Source organism: Aspergillus caelatus (genome assembly GCF_009193585.1).
Source record: "Aspergillus caelatus strain CBS 763.97 unplaced genomic scaffold BDV27scaffold_201, whole genome shotgun sequence".
NCBI classification, from domain to species: domain Eukaryota; kingdom Fungi; phylum Ascomycota; class Eurotiomycetes; order Eurotiales; family Aspergillaceae; genus Aspergillus; species Aspergillus caelatus.
In genome coordinates, this window is record NW_022475464.1 from 1 (window position 1) to 17,043 (window position 17,043).

At 48.7% G+C, this 17,043-nt stretch overlaps 6 protein-coding genes across 6 annotated transcripts; 2 read left to right on the forward strand and 4 right to left on the reverse strand.

The window, feature by feature from the left end:
* Positions 1 to 466: 466 nt before the first annotated feature.
* Positions 467 to 1,785, reverse strand: BDV27DRAFT_167665 (uncharacterized protein; the record flags this gene model as incomplete). Its single annotated transcript, XM_032074557.1, has 1 exon — positions 467 to 1,785. One exon carries the CDS (start codon positions 1,783 to 1,785, stop codon positions 535 to 537), a length of 1,251 nt encoding a protein of 416 aa, XP_031923766.1. The 3' UTR covers positions 467 to 534.
* Positions 1,786 to 2,337: 552 nt separating this feature from the next.
* BDV27DRAFT_161413 (ABC transporter ATP-binding protein) lies at positions 2,338 to 6,383 on the reverse strand (the record flags this gene model as incomplete). Its single annotated transcript, XM_032073222.1, has 6 exons — positions 2,338 to 2,596; positions 2,644 to 2,759; positions 2,827 to 4,782; positions 4,840 to 5,394; positions 5,443 to 6,017; positions 6,068 to 6,383. 6 exons carry the CDS (start codon positions 6,381 to 6,383, stop codon positions 2,338 to 2,340), a joined length of 3,777 nt encoding a protein of 1,258 aa, XP_031923767.1.
* A 448-nt stretch (positions 6,384 to 6,831) lies between these two features.
* Positions 6,832 to 10,999, reverse strand: BDV27DRAFT_167669 (terpene cyclase/mutase family protein; the record flags this gene model as incomplete). Its single annotated transcript, XM_032074558.1, has 3 exons — positions 9,164 to 10,999; positions 8,299 to 8,525; positions 6,832 to 8,238 (listed from the first exon to the last, which is right to left on the reverse strand). Exons 1-3 carry the CDS (start codon positions 10,908 to 10,910, stop codon positions 6,832 to 6,834), a joined length of 3,381 nt encoding a protein of 1,126 aa, XP_031923768.1. The 5' UTR covers positions 10,911 to 10,999.
* Positions 11,000 to 11,412: 413 nt separating this feature from the next.
* BDV27DRAFT_167671 (cytochrome P450) lies at positions 11,413 to 13,050 on the forward strand (the record flags this gene model as incomplete). The annotated part of the gene is made up of 3 exons (XM_032074559.1): positions 11,413 to 12,520; positions 12,579 to 12,845; positions 12,902 to 13,050. 3 exons carry the CDS (start codon positions 11,413 to 11,415, stop codon positions 13,048 to 13,050), a joined length of 1,524 nt encoding a protein of 507 aa, XP_031923769.1.
* A 192-nt stretch (positions 13,051 to 13,242) lies between these two features.
* On the reverse strand, positions 13,243 to 14,457 carry BDV27DRAFT_167672 (steroid alpha reductase family protein; the record flags this gene model as incomplete). The annotated part of the gene is made up of 4 exons (XM_032074560.1): positions 13,243 to 13,922; positions 13,987 to 14,202; positions 14,251 to 14,276; positions 14,444 to 14,457. The coding sequence occupies 4 exons, from the start codon at positions 14,455 to 14,457 to the stop codon at positions 13,243 to 13,245; spliced, it is 936 nt and encodes a 311-aa protein (XP_031923770.1).
* Positions 14,458 to 16,067: 1,610 nt separating this feature from the next.
* On the forward strand, positions 16,068 to 16,814 carry BDV27DRAFT_134070 (uncharacterized protein). Its single transcript, XM_032068223.1, has 4 exons — positions 16,068 to 16,266; positions 16,316 to 16,461; positions 16,513 to 16,570; positions 16,621 to 16,814. Exons 1-4 carry the CDS (start codon positions 16,144 to 16,146, stop codon positions 16,702 to 16,704), a joined length of 411 nt encoding a protein of 136 aa, XP_031923771.1. The 5' UTR covers positions 16,068 to 16,143; the 3' UTR covers positions 16,705 to 16,814.
* The last annotated feature ends 229 nt before the right edge of the window (positions 16,815 to 17,043 follow it).

The following is a 17,043-nucleotide window of genomic DNA, read 5'->3' on the forward strand; positions in this document are numbered from 1 at the left end:
TTTTTTTTCTGTCCTTCGCTGTCACCAAAGCGGACAGCAGGATATACATACAATCAATGGATAAACCACGCAATCCTATCATGTGTGTGAATTGAACAGCTATCTCGACTCTTTCTGAGTTGAACTGGTTAAAACTAAGTCATGAACCCCAAAATTAACCCTCGTATGCAACTACGTTGTTCCTAGTCTTTTTTCGTATTTTTCTTCTTCAAGCACAAGGAGCCAGTCCAGTCGCTGCTGTTCTATATAAATACATCATTTTGAATGTTAATGCAAATCATCAGCAGATGGCGATTGTAGAGAAAAGTTTGTATTAGTTATTATACACAATATGGTCATAATCAGGATAGTATCGTGGAATCCAGTCAAGATATCGTGTTAGCCTCTCTAGGCTTCAACATAGTGTGGCGAGAACACCGTTTTCTAACCGAAGAAAGCCCCATGACAGCGACCAACATATGATCAGGCAAGCTTCACTTCATGTTGATGAATTCTGTAACAGCGAACTAATCCCCTGTGATGTAGGAGATTGGCCTACTCGGTTCTCAAAGTGATCTCAACAGGAACCTCGATTTTGACTGTGTGGCTTCCAGCTTGCTTTGTCATGCAATAAGAAAAAATGAATTCTAGGGTATACATGCGCGAAATGAAGCAGGAGCGAAAACTCGGTACAAGGTCGTCATGCTTTGGAACGTAAATGGGAACCACGATTGAGGCGGTATATGAGGCTTCGTCGTCGGTGAAGCTTGACAGGCAGTCCTGCCAGGGAGACGGAACGCTGGTGCTCGGTGTTTTTGTTTTGATCCATTGAGTTGATTCAATATCGGCTGTTGGAAGCGTCAAAGATTGAACGTGATTGCCTCGTGGTAAATCGGTGCTTTTGCTCTGTCCAAAAAACGGATATCCGTTTCGCGGGGTTGTGTGGAAGGATGTTACCAAGTTCAATTTGGGATACACCATTCGCAGATGAGGAGGAGGTTCTGCGCCGACCGGACTGTATTTAAGGTCTAGTTTTATCGTGGTGATGGTCTGGTCGGCGGCAACAATTTTATGGAAGGAAGGCCGTATGGGCCCGGCAGGTGAAGCTAAGATGACCAAGCGTCCAGTGCATTTCCCCCTCCAACCACGTCTAATATTGATTGTTTTTTCTGATGTAAGTGTATTGATGGCAAGACCGTTGGGCCCACCTATAGCACCCGACGGTAGTATTTTCACGGGTCGAACAGCGTTGACCAAGCTTTTTGTCGGCTGGCCTTTACTGCAAAATGGCCTCGGGATAACCACTCGGACGATGTATTTGATGGAGAAACATTCTGTATCTGTTTCCTTGCACAATGAGGGGGGTAGTTTCGTATGAGTATTTTCGATGACTGTATCGTCGACTTTGTGATCGCATGCCGTGAGTGGCAGGTTCTCCGGCACAATGAACGTAAACGGGAACTTGTAGCACCACCCCGGCTCCAGAATCGAAGCTGGTTGGTATGCACTCTTCTCAATTGGATAATGGAGTTTCATAAAGGTCTGACGAGCACTGATAAGTGGCGGTCCACTGATGCCTCCCCAGGTCGTTACCCTCGATATCCCTTCTAACGTGATCTTGATATCATCGAAGGCGGTTTTCTCCGCCACTGTGATAGTCACCACTCCTTCGATCCTATCTGACGTAGTGAACACCTTTCGGGGGTTGTCCCCGGCGCCGGCGATGTGGATGGATACTGACATCTTCGAGGAAGATCCTCCGGTATTTGGAGCGCATGAGCGTAGAAAAGCTGATATCTTGGTCATGGTAACCTGTCCTTCCGCTTTTCTTCTGGGGATGAAAATGAGGACGACGGGATACTGGAACAAGAAGAGTTGGAACCGGTAGGTCACCACGTAGGAAGCTGCTCGACGATCGTCTTTTTCGGTTGATTCAAAACAAGAGGACCTCGTAATACAGGAAATGTTTTCCTTTTTTATATAATGGACCATCTGCACCTTCACGGAAAAGCTGGGGTTGATCCGTGGACGGTCCGTGCCGGGCCGGGGGTTTCTCTACCTCCCGGACCGTCCTTCCGAGATTCAATCGCATATGGAAACGTTCACCTGAAACGTTTGTATTTGACGGTGCTTCTTGATTAGATCCAGACCGTTCTCCACATCTTCATGCCCACAGATCGATGAAAAACTCTCTAATCACATGCTTCGGTCTGCGATACTTCAGGTGTGTCAATTCTCAGATATATAATTAAAAGAGTGCCCTATTGCTGGTTTCTGTGCCACTTATACAAAAATTATACATCTCAGCTTCCTCAATAATACACAAGGAAAATAGGTCACTGAGAAGTATCGAGAGAGTTACTTTCGAACTTCCCCATTAAACTCCTGCAACTTAGCCATCTGCCAATATTTCCCTCCGAGCTTCATCAGTTCTTCATGGCGGCCCCTCTCAACAATCCGTCCGTGATCTAACACTAAAATCTCATCGGCATCCACGATCGTCTTGAGTCGATGTGCAATGGCGATGACGGTTCGGCCTTTCATTGACTGCTGGAGTGCCTTCTGGACTAGTGTTTCCGAGGCACCATCCAGCGCAGAGGTTGCCTCGTCAAGTAAACTATAGAGAGTCAGAAAATCAAATACATAAATAGGATCAAACCTTACAAGATCTTCGGCCTCCACAAAAGTGCCTTGGCAATGGCCATGCGCTGACGTTGTCCCCCGGACAGAGTGGATCCGTTGGCCATGACCAGGGTGCCGAGTCCTTGGGGAAGGGATATCTAGTCATGATTAGATTAGTAGATGTAATGAGAAACGCGTATGTGGTAAACGGATAGAAAAACGTACCACGAAATCAGCTAGTCCCACATCTTCCAGAGCAACCATGATCTCCTCGTCTGGAACGACTCTCTCGTCACTCTGCAAACACTCCCGCAGATCTTCACCCACCAAGCATGGGTTCTGGTCCACCAGCGCCAGGTACCCTCTGTAATCGTTTAGATCATATTGTTCAATGGGACTATGCCCTAGTGTTATTTGACCGGACTCGGCAGCATAGAACCGCTGTATCAGATTAATAACCGAGCTTTTCCCACTGCCAGTTGCTCCGACGATAGCAACGAAGCTCCCAGACCGGGCACTGAAGGTGACATCGTTTAGCGCTAGTTGAAAAGGACGAGTGGGGTATCTGAAGTTAATGTGCTGTAACACGAGATCCTCCGTGGCATTGGACATAAGAGCAGAGATACAGCCTTGCTTTTGGTTCGTTTCCGGGAACTGCCCCGGGGAATCGTCGGGCTGCATCAATTCTGTCAATCGAGCAGCAGCAGCATGGGCCCCCGCGATGTCTGGTGCGTGAGCAAAGAGAGTAGCGGCAGACTGGGATCCCCAAACCGTTGCCGCGAAACAGATGAAAAACTGTTGGATAGTATACTCGCCCGTCGCGATGAGGCGGGTGCCGCCATACCAGAAGACAAAGGCAATGCTCAGTATACGGAACGATGTAGTACAGGCATGTAGGGTGGCAGATATAGCCCAGTACCAACTACTCCTCTCTTGTTGGCTTTCTCTTTCAAAGGTTTCGCGAATCGTGCTGTGTAGGTCTAGTATTGTCACCGTTTTGATAGCAGAAAATGCTTCATGCGCAATGGCCACAGCATTAGTGTCGCGCTTCACGTGCTTCTGTACTTGTGCCTCAATATAGTATTGCAGGAAACTGGATATGGCTATCAACGGGACGGTAGCCATTGCCGCTACGCCAAGCTTCCATCCGAAGATACATCCAATTAGGATCCCGGTAGCAAGCATAATGATGCTTTCGGCTACCAATCCGAGTGATGTTCCTGAGACACCCGTGATTTTCGGAGTGCCTGAGGAGAGGAGGCTCATCAGGGCTGCACTTGAATGATCTTTATTTTCGAAAAAGACGAGGGTCTTCTGTAGGAGTGCCCTGAACAAATGCGACCGTGCTCGGAGGTGCAACTGAGACGCAGATACAGCAAAGCAGTAACCTCGTACACAGTAAACAAAAAACACAACAATACCATGGACAAGGTACAATCGGGCCCAAAAGTAAACATTGTGCCCTCCGGTGCTTGCACCAGGGCTAATGATTGATATGATCCCATTGCCAAAGAAGATCGCTTGAACGGGATATGTCATGCCAGCCAATGCGCTGAAAATGATGCCAGCAATAACGAATGGCAGCTCAGGCTTGTTCAAGTGCCAAACCTGACTAATGCTACTTGCTGGTGTTGAGTTTGACCATGAAGCATCCCCAGGTCTTTTCAAAGCGCCAACATTGACTGAAATATCTCTCGTCTGGGTTTCGACACTCTTTGCAGGGGATGAGGATTCTCGAATTCGCTCGCTCTGTCGGAGTGCCTGCTTTTTGATCAGTTCTCGGTACGTCCCAGACGTGATCATTAACTCTGAATGGGTGCCTTGATTTAGAATCTGGCCGTCTTTCATGATAATTATAGCATCGGCATCTTGAACTGTTGATAGCCGATGAGCTATTATCATGGTTGTTCGTCCGTAGGCGGCCTTCCTCAAAGCCTCCTGAATTTCCTTTTCACTTTGACTGTCCAAGGCAGCAGTAGCTTCATCCAGCAGTAGGATGGATGGTTGGGATACAATGGCTCGAGCAATTGCGAGGCGTTGCCTCTGTCCACCAGAGAGACTTGACCCATTAGCCCCAATCACGGTATCGTAACCGTCGGGAAGATTGGTAATGAATGTGTGGATCTGCGCGGTCTGGGCAGCTTGAATTACTAGTCCCTGAATGACAGATGCGTCCAGTGTCTGCTCTAGTATGAGCGAACTAACTTGGCAAGAATCAATGAACAATGGCAGACATACCTTGATGGTACTCTTGGGTAGGCCATGAGCAATATTCTCATGAATCGATGCACGGAACAAAGTAACATCCTGACTAACATATCCAATCTGAGACCTGAGCCAAGAGATATTCATCTCCTCGATCGGTTCATTATCTAACATGACGCCACCACCGATGGGATCGTATAAGCGTGCCAAAAGGGCGAAAACTGTCGACTTACCTGATCCTGATGGCCCAATCAAGGCTACGGTATGCCCAGCAGGCACAGTAAAACTAAGCTCTCTCAGGACAGTTCGTTCCGGTCGTGAGGGATAAGCAAACGATAAATTGTCGAAGCAAATCTCTCCCCGAACGGGACCGTAAATGCGTCCCGTATTCACCATGGGATTAATCGGCGAAACACGCTCAATAACTGGAAATACCCGGTTGGCTGCTTTGCTGGCCCTGGTAACATCGACGACATACGGCAATGCTTGACACAGCATCCCCCCTGCGACAACCGTTGCGTAAAGGATGGACAACGCCTCCGGAACCGTACAACGTCCTTGGCGGAAGAGGCGATCAGCCTGCCAGAACTACCCATCATCGTTAGCAGGCCCTGGAACGACTGGATCCATACATACACCCAGCCCATTAGCCCAATGTAAAATCGTAAAGGAGCCTGCCACAATCACTCCGAAGATCAACCGCTCCCGAAAGTCGAGGGCGGCCGGCTCCAGCAACGTATTGTGATACTTTCTCGCGTATCTTTCATGGCTTCGGTAGGCAATAACGCTCCTCATAGCGCTGAGGACTTCTTGGGCCAAATTATCAAGTTTAACGGAATAGGGCAAGCCCCTTTGCTGCGTAACGCTTAGCCAGAATCCCATTAATCCCACCAGGAGGATCATGGCAATCGGCTGCGAGATCATTATCGATGCGAAGTGTTGGTTCTGGATAAATGCGCAGGTGATGGCAACAATGAAACCAGATACTCCCGATATAATGTTGCCCATCTTCTGTGAGATACCTGTTTGAATCAGTTTCATGTCCTGGTCTATCCTGGACGTGAGCTCTCCTGTGCCGACTACATCGAAGTACGCCATGTTCTGCTGCAGGACTGAGGATAGATATCTCCGTTGAAGGCGACGTGTAATCTGTTCCCCGACTACATTGAGACCCCATGTGCTGATCATGGTGGCGACAAATGACCCAATGGCTGGAATGCGTCAGATGACATGACTTTGAAATTGGTCACAAAGTCCATACCGATATACACCAGTAAGAGGGTTAGATGCTGAACCCGGTCTCGAACATCATGCGGTGCTTTCTCATCCCCATTCATAAATTCGCTTGCCAAAGCCCCGAAAACAATCGTTACCAAAGGCATTGCAGCCCCGGCAACTACTGCACAGATTACTGATATCAGCAATGCGCAGAGCCATGGCGCGTTTGCATGTCGGTAGATTGAGAAAAGGTTCGCAGTGCTGGGCTCTATGCGAATCTGACGTTCAATGATTTCGGCTGCACAAGGAGTATCTGAGATCGGCCGGATCTCACCCAGCAGGATTTCCTCGTCGGACATCCCGTGTCTTTTTGAAGCGCATCACAGCGTGTTGTCAAACTTGCCTTATTGTCTGGAATGGTTGATTTGCAGAGATGGGCATACCGTGGTCACGTGGATCATAACATTCCCCAGTCGCTGGCCAAATGCCAGGTATTTGGGATGGCCCGCAGGCCGATGGTCGATACATCACATCTTTTCGGATAACTACGGAGTTACGCTACTCAGTTTGCTTGTGTGTTTCTGCAGAATGCCAGATGATGGATCATAATGCCATATGTTCATTACCTAACCCGAAATCCTGAGATTCAACAGCATTTACTTAAATCTACCACAGTGACAACAGCGCATACAAAGTCCATTATGAGAATACCACCACGTTGTCCCTGAAGCTTTCGAGATGGATTTGTCGCCCACATAGTTCAATTTAGAAGGGACAATAGATTTAGGGTAAAAAGGGGCATGCAACTTAAACGAGAAGCTTCCAAAGAAGACGAAATTGCAGAAGTATTCCCATGGCGTCAGAGTATGTCTTGGACGAAGAGGTTTCGTTGTACGCAACGGCTGGCTTGTCCGCTCCATTGGAAACGTCCTTTGCCTGGGCCTCGTCGATGCCAAGCAAAGTCGTCAACTGCTTGTGGATCGAAGGCCATGCCTCAGATCGAGTCTTAAACAAAAGCCACCAGTCGCCTGCAGCATCCTTGCCAATCACCCTACAGACGTTACGAGTCGGGTACAGACGACAATGTTCAATATCGTTGATATAAGACGGTCTGCCCAATGCATGAGGTCTTTCGCTAAGAGGCATACCGGGGGCAATAACAGCCGCCGAGAAGTCAGTCTCAAAGTATCTGGCTTTGTGCTGATTAGTGTGTGTCATGAAAAGCAGATTCGAGTCCCCGACGAGAGGTGGAATTTGCATAATTGATTCTCGTTGAATGGCGGTCATCGCTTGGACTTGTTCCTTCGTTCTGTGTTCCACGAGAGCCTGGCGGTTCTTGCACGCCAAGTGTGCCAAGTTGTTATGCTCGAGGACCTCGCTCGTCTTGTGTACCGTGTAGGAATTGAAGAATGCATTGCCGATGAAACCCTTAGCGCCGGCAGGGAACGACTCCTTAAACAAACCCCACACATTGAAGGGACTCATCACCATGACTGTTCGGCCGGGCGCAGGGTTTAGGGCTGTGACCATGGTCTTCACCCACCATGCAGAGACAACATCAGGCTCGCTCAGGAAGGGGACTTCCGCTCCCTTCTCAGTAGCAGCAGCCAGTTCCTGTTGTGCAGTTTCCCTCATCCGTTCCACGCAATGTCCCGGAACCCGGATAGGATGTTCTTCCTCCTTGCGAAACCAGAACAGCTCGAATAGATACCTGAGTCCGAAGAGCACGAGGCTCAATCCGGCAACGAGCCGCCCGAAGTGGGTATAGCTTTCCCGAGGGAAATCCTTGCCCAAATCGCCCAAGGGGTCCTGGTCAAAAGGAATAAAAGGTGGCACCTCTTCCTCCCGGCCTTTGAGAACAGCTATCCATGCCTTGAAGAAGTTGGTTCGAGCGACTGCGTCAAACAAGGTGTGAAGGTAGCTGACTGTCAGAAGAGTTGCATCTTGGAAGACAGTAACATGGACATGCAGCTGCGGACGGTCGGAATAGATCCAGTCGGCCAACTCTCGGGGGCTATCCGAATGGCGGACCAATGGAGCAAATTCCGCGCAGGATGGCGACAACACAGACTGGTCCTGGCCGGTTTTCGGCAGCCGGGCACCCAACGGGTGTTCATTGATACTTATGGCATACTCGGAGGTGGTAAAGCCAAATGCGGGACGGGTGCTCTTATCATACTCGGCGGGTATGTGATACTCGAGCTTTCCACTATCCTAAATATGGGATTGTCACGTCAGTATTGTGGGCAGGTTGTGGTTTGCGAAAGACCATACATTCAGTCGCAGCCGAGCCCCCAGTTGACCCCAGTCGCCGATTTCCATTAGCCGGTCGAGTGCTGCCTCGAGTTTTGACGTATCAAGAACGTCGTCAAAGCGGAAGGTAAAGTCATGGGAAAGGCTACGTAGATAGTGCAAATCATCCCAGTATCGTAGAGGGACAACTCGGTCGGTGGGTATAGTTGCTGGCCGTGTACGGCCAAAGATAGAGAGGAAATCCATTGCTTGCAGCCTCCGTACGGGATACGATACCAATGCTGTCTAGGGAGGGGTACCTATTCTTCAAATAGCACCTGCCGAAGCTCTCTCCCAGTGCTCATAAATCCTCAAGGATTTTTGGGGTGTCTCTGAACAGAAATGCAAAGAGTGATATCCATGTGGTGGGCAAATACTAGGGGGAGCCCCTTGCTTCATGGGGGTAGTCGTCATTCCACATGCAGTAAGGTATGAAAGAGCGGTATGCCAGAGAGTGGGAAATGCATTCCACTAATTGCTTTAAGTACAGAGACGATGCCTCATATATGCATGTTTGCCATCATGTCAGTCAATGTCTGTACGCGTCACATGACTATGTTCAGCTCTATCTAGCCCTGAACCCCCCGTACATACCTCCCAAGTGCCATCATTGGAAAGTAATGCCGATAGTAGTCGTAGCCCAAATAAAAATGATTCGGAAATCCAGTCCCTGTGTACACTGGTTCGGGCCAGGTAAATCCAAGGTTTTCATGCGGCCTTGGAGAGCAGACCAGCCACCGTATGCCCCGTTCAATAGCGATGTCGGTGTGGGGAAGATGGGCCAGCAATCCCATGAGGGCCCATGCTGTTTGCGACGCGGTCGATCTTTGCTCCTTTCTCTCGGGACTTTGGTATGACAGCAAGGATTCACCCCACCCGCCGTCCCCATTTTGCTGCGACTTCAGCCAATGCAAAGCCGGCTGTGCCATGTCGAAAATTTGTTTATCGTCTTTGGAAAAGTACGCCAGACCACACAGTGCATGACTAGTTCCATAGATGTAGTTGCACCCCCATCGCCCGAACCAGGCTCCATTGGGCTCACGTGTAGACGCAAGGTATTGGATACCGCGCCTGCAGGCTGCACGTATTGCAGGGAGAAGTTGGGCAAATTCGCTCGCGTTATCCTTTTCAGGGGCCCGGACAATCATGAGTCCGAAAGCTTCCAGGATCCGCCCGGTGATGTCAGCGCAGGACGTGTCACATAAACTATCCATGTCACTGAACGGGATCTTGTTAAGGAACAACTTATCATTCTCCACGTCAAACGCAGCCCACCCCCCGTCAGGATTCTGCATGCCCAGAATCCATGTTACTGCTGCGATCACGGAGCTGGAATTAACCGATCTCGCGTCATGCTTCACCTGCGCAAGGATGATCGCGGCTGAGTCGTCTATATCGGGATAGTGGCTGTTCGTGTACTCGAAGCTGAACCCCCCAGGCGCGAGTCGAGGCCGATATACACGCCAATCACCGCGGAGTTCGAGTAACTGGCGGTCACGGATCCATTTAATAGCGCGATCGATGATCCACTGATTTGGGGACGCGGCATCGCAGAGCGCAATTGACATCAGAGTCGTGTCCCATACGGGTGAAACGCAAGGTTGAACCCTTTTACCTTTTGCATCCTCCCAAGCAAAGTTTTCTATCGCTTGGATGCCAAGGCTGACAGGGGGATCATCTAGTTTGTACCCTTCCAGCACGAACGCATACACACTGGCATGCATAGGCGGGAAGATTCCGGCCCAGTCGCCGGTGGGCTCTTGGCGCTCCAGAATCCATTTCATGCATTGTTGCCGTGCGTATGGCCTTAGTAGAGGAATTGAGCGAAGTCCGTTTAGCTGATAAAGCAGTTTGTCCAGGATGCTGAATGTCAACCCCGTGATGTCGCCCTGGGACAGCAGCTCCCAGAGAGATGGACCGTAGGGCACGTTTTTGCTCGAGGGATTTTGCCATAACTCGTCTAGATAGTCGTTCTCCGGCCGTATTCCATTCGGGAGGGCATATACCGGCCGATGATGGCAAATTATCAAGAGAGGGGCAATGGTGCCGCGGGCCCAAGATGCGAACCTGTAGATGTTGATTGGACATATGGAAGGGAGCAGAATCAGCTCCACGGGCAGCTGAGGTACTGCCTTCCATGGAAACAAGCCGAAGGTTGCCAGGAAAATGCGAGTGAACACACGAACCCTGGCAACACCTCCCGCATTGAGTACGAATGCTTTTGCTTGTTGCATGGCTGGAGCGTCTACACTCACCCCTAACATTTTCAGTGCGAGATACGCTTCGGTCGTTGTCGATACATCACCTGGATGCTCGGGTGCTAGACCCCATGAGCCGTCGCTGTTTTGCTGTGATAGTATGTGGCAACAATAGGCAGCACCATCAGCTTTCAAGTCCAGTCCCAGAGCCTGTCGGAGAAAGATATATTCGGCCGTTATGGTGGCATTTGACCTCATCTCCCCACACCAATGTCCATCAGAGTGTACCATATTATAAGCATAGTCCGTAGCACACTGTAGAGTCTGCTTTACCTCGGGAATCAACCGCTGTCTTTCGGAGGAATCATCTTTAAATTGTCGATATTCAGTCGTCATGTTTGTGGCGACGGAGCTAAGAGCTGATTGATTGATTGTTGGGAGCCTGTCATTCAGTTTACAGATGGAGATTTGGAAAACCCGCAATGCAAAGCCTTGTCAATTTATGCTAGATATTTAATTTGATTTAGACACGTGCAGTGAACTCGCCATTCAACTCTGCTTGCTTCTGCCATTCTCTCTTCTGGTAGAACAAACCTATTACTGCATAAATCCTTTCACGTTTTGTGCTACCAACTTGGCCAAACTCCGCTTTTGTTCTTGTCTAAGGAGAAAAATATTAAGAGGTGGCTGCATTTGCAGACCGCAATACACCCCTTGCATACGTCCACTCGATACATCTCTTTTTCCCGAAGGATAGATCCTCCTAGCAGACCCACAGGGTTCCGTAGGGATCACAACAGGGATTGCCTTGATCAAGTAAACCCCGATGTGCGTAATTCACTAGGGCAAGGTGTCTTAACAGCGATAGAATACTCAAGACCACACTTCAGCCAAAATAATGCAACCAGTTGAGGCCCCAGGACCAGCTGTTCTCTCTAAGCCCCTCACGGTAACTGTTGTCGGGGTTATTCTTATTCTTTTAGTGCGAAGACTGCACTGGACTCTGAAGCTGCGAAAGCTAGAACGGCTCTACAGCTGCGAAAGTCTGCGCAATGAGAATGGTAGTTTTCGATATGATTTTCTCGGCATCGCCAAGGCCATCGAATTAGCATTTCATTTCAGGCGCCGGAGCTCCCTTCCCTACACCAATGCATTGTTCAAGAAATACGGGGAGACCTATGCCTCCAATGTTCTCAGCTATCGGCTCATCTTTACCTGCAGCGCGGAGAATATCAAACATTTGTTATCCACAGCATTTGCCGACTTTGACAGCTCCCCACTACGAAAGCCCTTATTTGAGCCTATCACCCCGCATGGCATTTTTACCCAGGATGGTGCAGGATGGAAGAAAAGCCGAGATCAGTTGCGCACTCGCCTGTCTAACCTCCGCAAAATTGTTGACTTGGACCAATGCGAGCGCCATTTTCAGGCTTTTCTTCAGCATGTCCCACCCAATGGGCAGGCGTTTGACGCTCAAGCTTGTGCTTTTGCCCTCGCTTTGGATATGCAGACCTTGTTCTCGCTAGGGGAGTCGGTTGATGCCCTTAGTTTTTCTCAGTCTAGAGAAAAGAAGCAATTCTTAACAGACCTGCTTTTTGTCAAGGAGACGATTGTGCAGGATGGCTTTCGTGGCCCGCTCCGGTATCTATATCCTAAGCAACGGTTTTTGCAATGCTGTAAGAGAGCACGAAGATATGTGATAGCTCATGTAACTCGGCAGCTCAAAGAACGCAGTAGCATGAGCGAAAAGGCAGAAGGGGTTTCTCCCGGGCGCGATTGCAGCACGGAAGACGAGCAAGTCTCTCTGCGGGCAGATCAGGCGCTGAGTATTCTTCTCGCAAATGACAGCATGAGCACCACCCTCTCGGGTCTTTTCTTCTGTCTTTCCCATGATAAGAGAGTTGTCCACAAGCTAAGAGCAAGCATCCTTGACGCCGTTGGGTTGGCACCTCCAACATGGGGCCAGCTCGGATCTCTGCACTATGTCCGTTGGGTCCTCCAGGAAGGTGAGATTATTGCAGTGATATTTGTTCTGATCATACACTAACACGATAGCTCGTGGAGTAATGAGGCTCTTTCCGGCAGTTGTCTTCAATGCCAGGGTAGCCAACAAGGACTCTACCCTGCCAACCGGTGGTGGGACTGACGGCAACTCCCGAGTTCTAATTCGCAAAGGCGAAATCGTGGTCTTTTCTACCTGGGCTAGGCATCGTCTGGGGGAGGACTTTGGCGAGAACCCAGAGGAATTCTATCCAGAACGGTGGGAACATCTGAATGGAGACATGATTGGGTTTATTCCGTTCAACAAGGGACCTCGAGCCTGCCCTGGTCGTAAGACTTCCTCCGCAAGTATTGTAATTCTTACTTGTTTACTGACTCGGGTGTAGAACATTATGCTATGATTGTGCTCACCTATCTTGTGGCTCGTATATTTCAGACATTCTCAACGGTCTCGAATTATAATACACATGATTGGACGGAGAGGATCAGCATGACGCTCGAGAACGAAAATGGTGTTTTCATAGGTCTAAGCTAAAATGTCTTGGACACAGTTTCTCTAGGGGTATGTAAGTCACTAGGATCTGCTGATTATCCAAGGAGATTCAAATAAAAACCATTCTCTATATATGACATGTACTCCTTTCCTAATGCAACTTGATTTGTAGAATAGGCTTGATACAGTCCGCCAATTTGCCATCCAAGCGGATGCGAATACATCTCGGCTGGTTCAAATAATACCTGGAAGCATGACAAATCTCTTAAACTTGTACTTATCCCCAAATTCCTGCCGGTAGCGACGCTCCTTCTTCTTAGCCCAGATCGCCATTTGCACGCTTCCGATAATGATGAAAATAAGAATGCTCCAGCTCAATCCACTAACAAAATATATGCCCATCCAGGCAATAATCTCAAAGAAGTAGTTAGGGCAAGTCACAACCCCAAATCCAGATCCAAGCGGTACGCCGCGCTCAGTGGTCCCTGGACGGCGGATATCCCGTAGCACCAAGTGGGTGTTCAAGTTTGCCAGTTCTCCAAAAGCAAAGAGGCCAAGACCCGTATAGAGTAGCCAGGGATTGATCAGCTCTGTAGCTGCTGCCGCCGCATCAGGCCGGAAGATCCAGTACGCCATATTGCAGCTCATCACACAGTAGTAGCCACTGTTTTGGACAATTTTGCGCGCAGGCATCGTGGCATTGCTGAATCGGTGGACGAAGATGGACTCATACTCACGTTTCACGAAGTGGATTGTCAACAGCTCACAGAGAAGGAGCTGAATGCTGCTCGGTTCGGTGACGGCGTCGTAGTTGGAGTACAGATATGGGCGTAGAGGGAAGAGGAAGAGCCCCGGGATGAAGACTGGGCCGAGGTATTCAGCGATGTACACGGCGCGCCACGAGATCTGTGGACCTGAACAGGTGAAAATAGCACCATCAGTCTAGTTTCCGAAGCGGTCACCGTGGTGTGAGTATACCAAGGTCCTTAACAGTAACTACATCCATGTCTTTAATTCCGGCTTCCTCAATGGTAGTCTCCTTAGAGTTAGAAACCAAGGTGCAATCGCTCTCTTTGGTGATTCTCAGACGATAGATGGATAATCCCGACGCTTGAGCAAGAGCATCGTAAAGTTGCTCTGTTGAGGCATGGCTACCAATTCGGACCTGATGTGGAAGGGATTTGACTGAACCTCCTATATCGCAATTTACTAGCAACCCAGCTGTTTGTGAGAGGTACTTACCCCTTGGCTGAATAACCACCGTGATTCTGACTGGGGTCACTGGCCTGGATTATAGAAACAAATGCGAATACCTATTTCAAGAGATGGAATACTCGCCACAACTTAACGGACTTATAAGATGTGGAAATGATTAAAATCAAATGAATAACTCAAAAATAAGGACACCAGGAAAGAGGGCTTAAGATAGAGAGACAAAGGACTGGTCATGTTATCACGTGATCATAGATGCATGGCATGCATCGATCTATGATAGATGCTTCTGGGACCCAATCCCTTCCCACAACACACGTGAATGGATTTAAACATATACAGGTACCTCAAATCAACCTAGAGCCTCTATCTGGAATGCCAAGGATGTTGTGTCCGGCAATTTCTTGCTCACGCTTTCACTACTACTAGTATGTAGCGGGAAAATATATAAACACAACGGGACAGGACAGCTGGTAGATATTGGGAGTTGGGTTGCACAATAGCTTCCATTATGACTGAGATACTCGAGTGTTTCTGTCAACCATAAAACACCGCTATCTACAGTTTCGGCCTAGCCGCCTATAAGTCAGCTGACCTAAGATCAGTATTTAAGCCATGTAGGCCACTAAATAGAAAAATCAGACCTGAATTTACCGTCAAAAAGACCCTTTTAGTTTTAGGCCTAGTTTGCTAGGTAATACCAAATATCATTCTTTCAATAGTTTCTATGGAAAGGAAGCACTGCCCCCGATGACGATCAATTCGAGTACTGTGGTTTATGGATATTAGTGGCGGAACCGCCACTGATATTTGTCAACGAATTTCGAGTCTCAGATGCCACAAGGGTTCGCCGGTGGTGGGGCAAATTCGTGCCAAGCATGAGGTGAGCTGAAAGATCAAGTGGGGTCTGTCTGTCTGCCTCTCAAGGTAGTGAAGGAATCGAGAACTCCAATGTTCGCTTGCCCCACAAGAGTTATGCTATAGGCCGTTGTTACGATTCTCTCATTCCAAATCTTGCAATCACCATCATTCCGGCTGCTCTGTTGTTGATCCGCTGGATGTACACCAAATCACGCAATATTAGGCCCGTAGGACCTCTTGCAAGGCTGGGCTTCATTGGCTAGAGTAAAGATGCTGCAGAATGCACTGCATCTAGAGAAGGCACCAGACGGTCCAGACCATGCAGACAGCAGGATCCTGTTGTCGAAACTATACGTGTCGATGGTGATATTCCTATATTGTTGGAAGAATAGCCTGGAACCTAACACGGAACGGGTTGAAAAATCTCTAATTCTGTGGCCGGGAATTTTATACTAGATCTGTAGTAACGGGTTCTACATTATCTTGAAATCTACAGGATCTTGGATCTGCGAAGGTAGATGTATCGTTTACCAGAGCCAAGTTGATCGGCAGCGAGCGCTTCAAGCGGGCCGTGCTGGATTTTTGCTCTACAGACCTGCAGGAGGAGTTGCGACCAGCTCATTTTTAATATATCATAGTAATCTGTAATCCATCCCGCCATTTGAAGTGCGTCCTACACGTACATGGTGTTCAAACTTCAGCTCCACTCATGCGGGATCTGGCTTCTGGCCCAATCAGACCATTTGACTGATGACCCACGCACCCACCATGCACTACCTCTAGTACTAAGCAGCTGCAATCTCTGCATTCATCGGGCCAATAGAAAATAGTCCAACAGATGTAGATCTCTAGGAAAGAGGGGTAATGGCACAAAGACAGCTGGCAGGTCTTAGAGTTTCCTGGAAACTCTATGGTTGTCTGCTCGCTGAGCTCGGAGGACATCGAAGTGTCGGGAAATTATAAATGGTGCTCAACCATCTCCAACAGTTGGGGATCTCTTTGACCATCACGCTATTAGTCTTTTACTCTTGAACGTATTTACTTCGTTATTATTCTGTCACCATGTCTTCCGAACCCCTTGAACCTGGATTATATCATATCAAATCTCAACAGAGTGATGATTACCTCACCGCGTTGTTTCCGGGGAATGGCAGGATTGTAGCACAGCCCGAGAAGGGCGAGCCTGTGAGACAGCATATCATGCTGGCATTATTACATACTTACATCATTCTAGTTTGCAATTAACCCTGAAGGCCCAAATTTCGTTATTTACTTTAGAGGAATTCCAGTTGGTGTCGTGGGTGACCATTTAATTGCTCAACCAAATGTACCCCAGGTGGTTTGGAAAGTGACAAAGGCTGAAGCCCAGGGCGCTTGGGTGTAAGTAGCTGTGAAGCCCTCATCAGTCGTTTTCATGCTCACCAGCGATAGTTTTGAAAGGGATGACGAACCGAGAGGCTGGTGGTTCGATCCTGAGCAAGAGGACAATGTGAGTATCTTGAATCTCAAAGCATTCACTGCTCTAACTAAGGTCACTAGTTAACTATTCGACCCCTTATCGCCATTCCCAGCTACCCACCGCAGTACCCCCCTCCAGAGCTCTTTGTTCTTGAAATGGCGTAAGCAACAAGCGATTCAAAGGCCATGTCTAAGGGATGGGAGATCGACGGATGCAGAGCATTAGTCTCTTAGCGAGCTTTCAATATATAGCACAATTGAAATATGACATATATGGAGCCCCCCAGATTTTATACCATACACAGCGAGGGACTGACCAGAGCATGACGATGGTTTGAAACAGTTACAGCCCCCTAGCCTTTGGTGCTCGCGCCAAGCAAGTTTCTATGTAAAAAGTATCTACTAAAGTCACGGTCAAATAGCCCTCCAAGCCCACTGGAAACTGTATTAGATCAGAGTATTCAGGGCCGCTATGGCTACACAACACTGCGCCCCTAGGGCAGG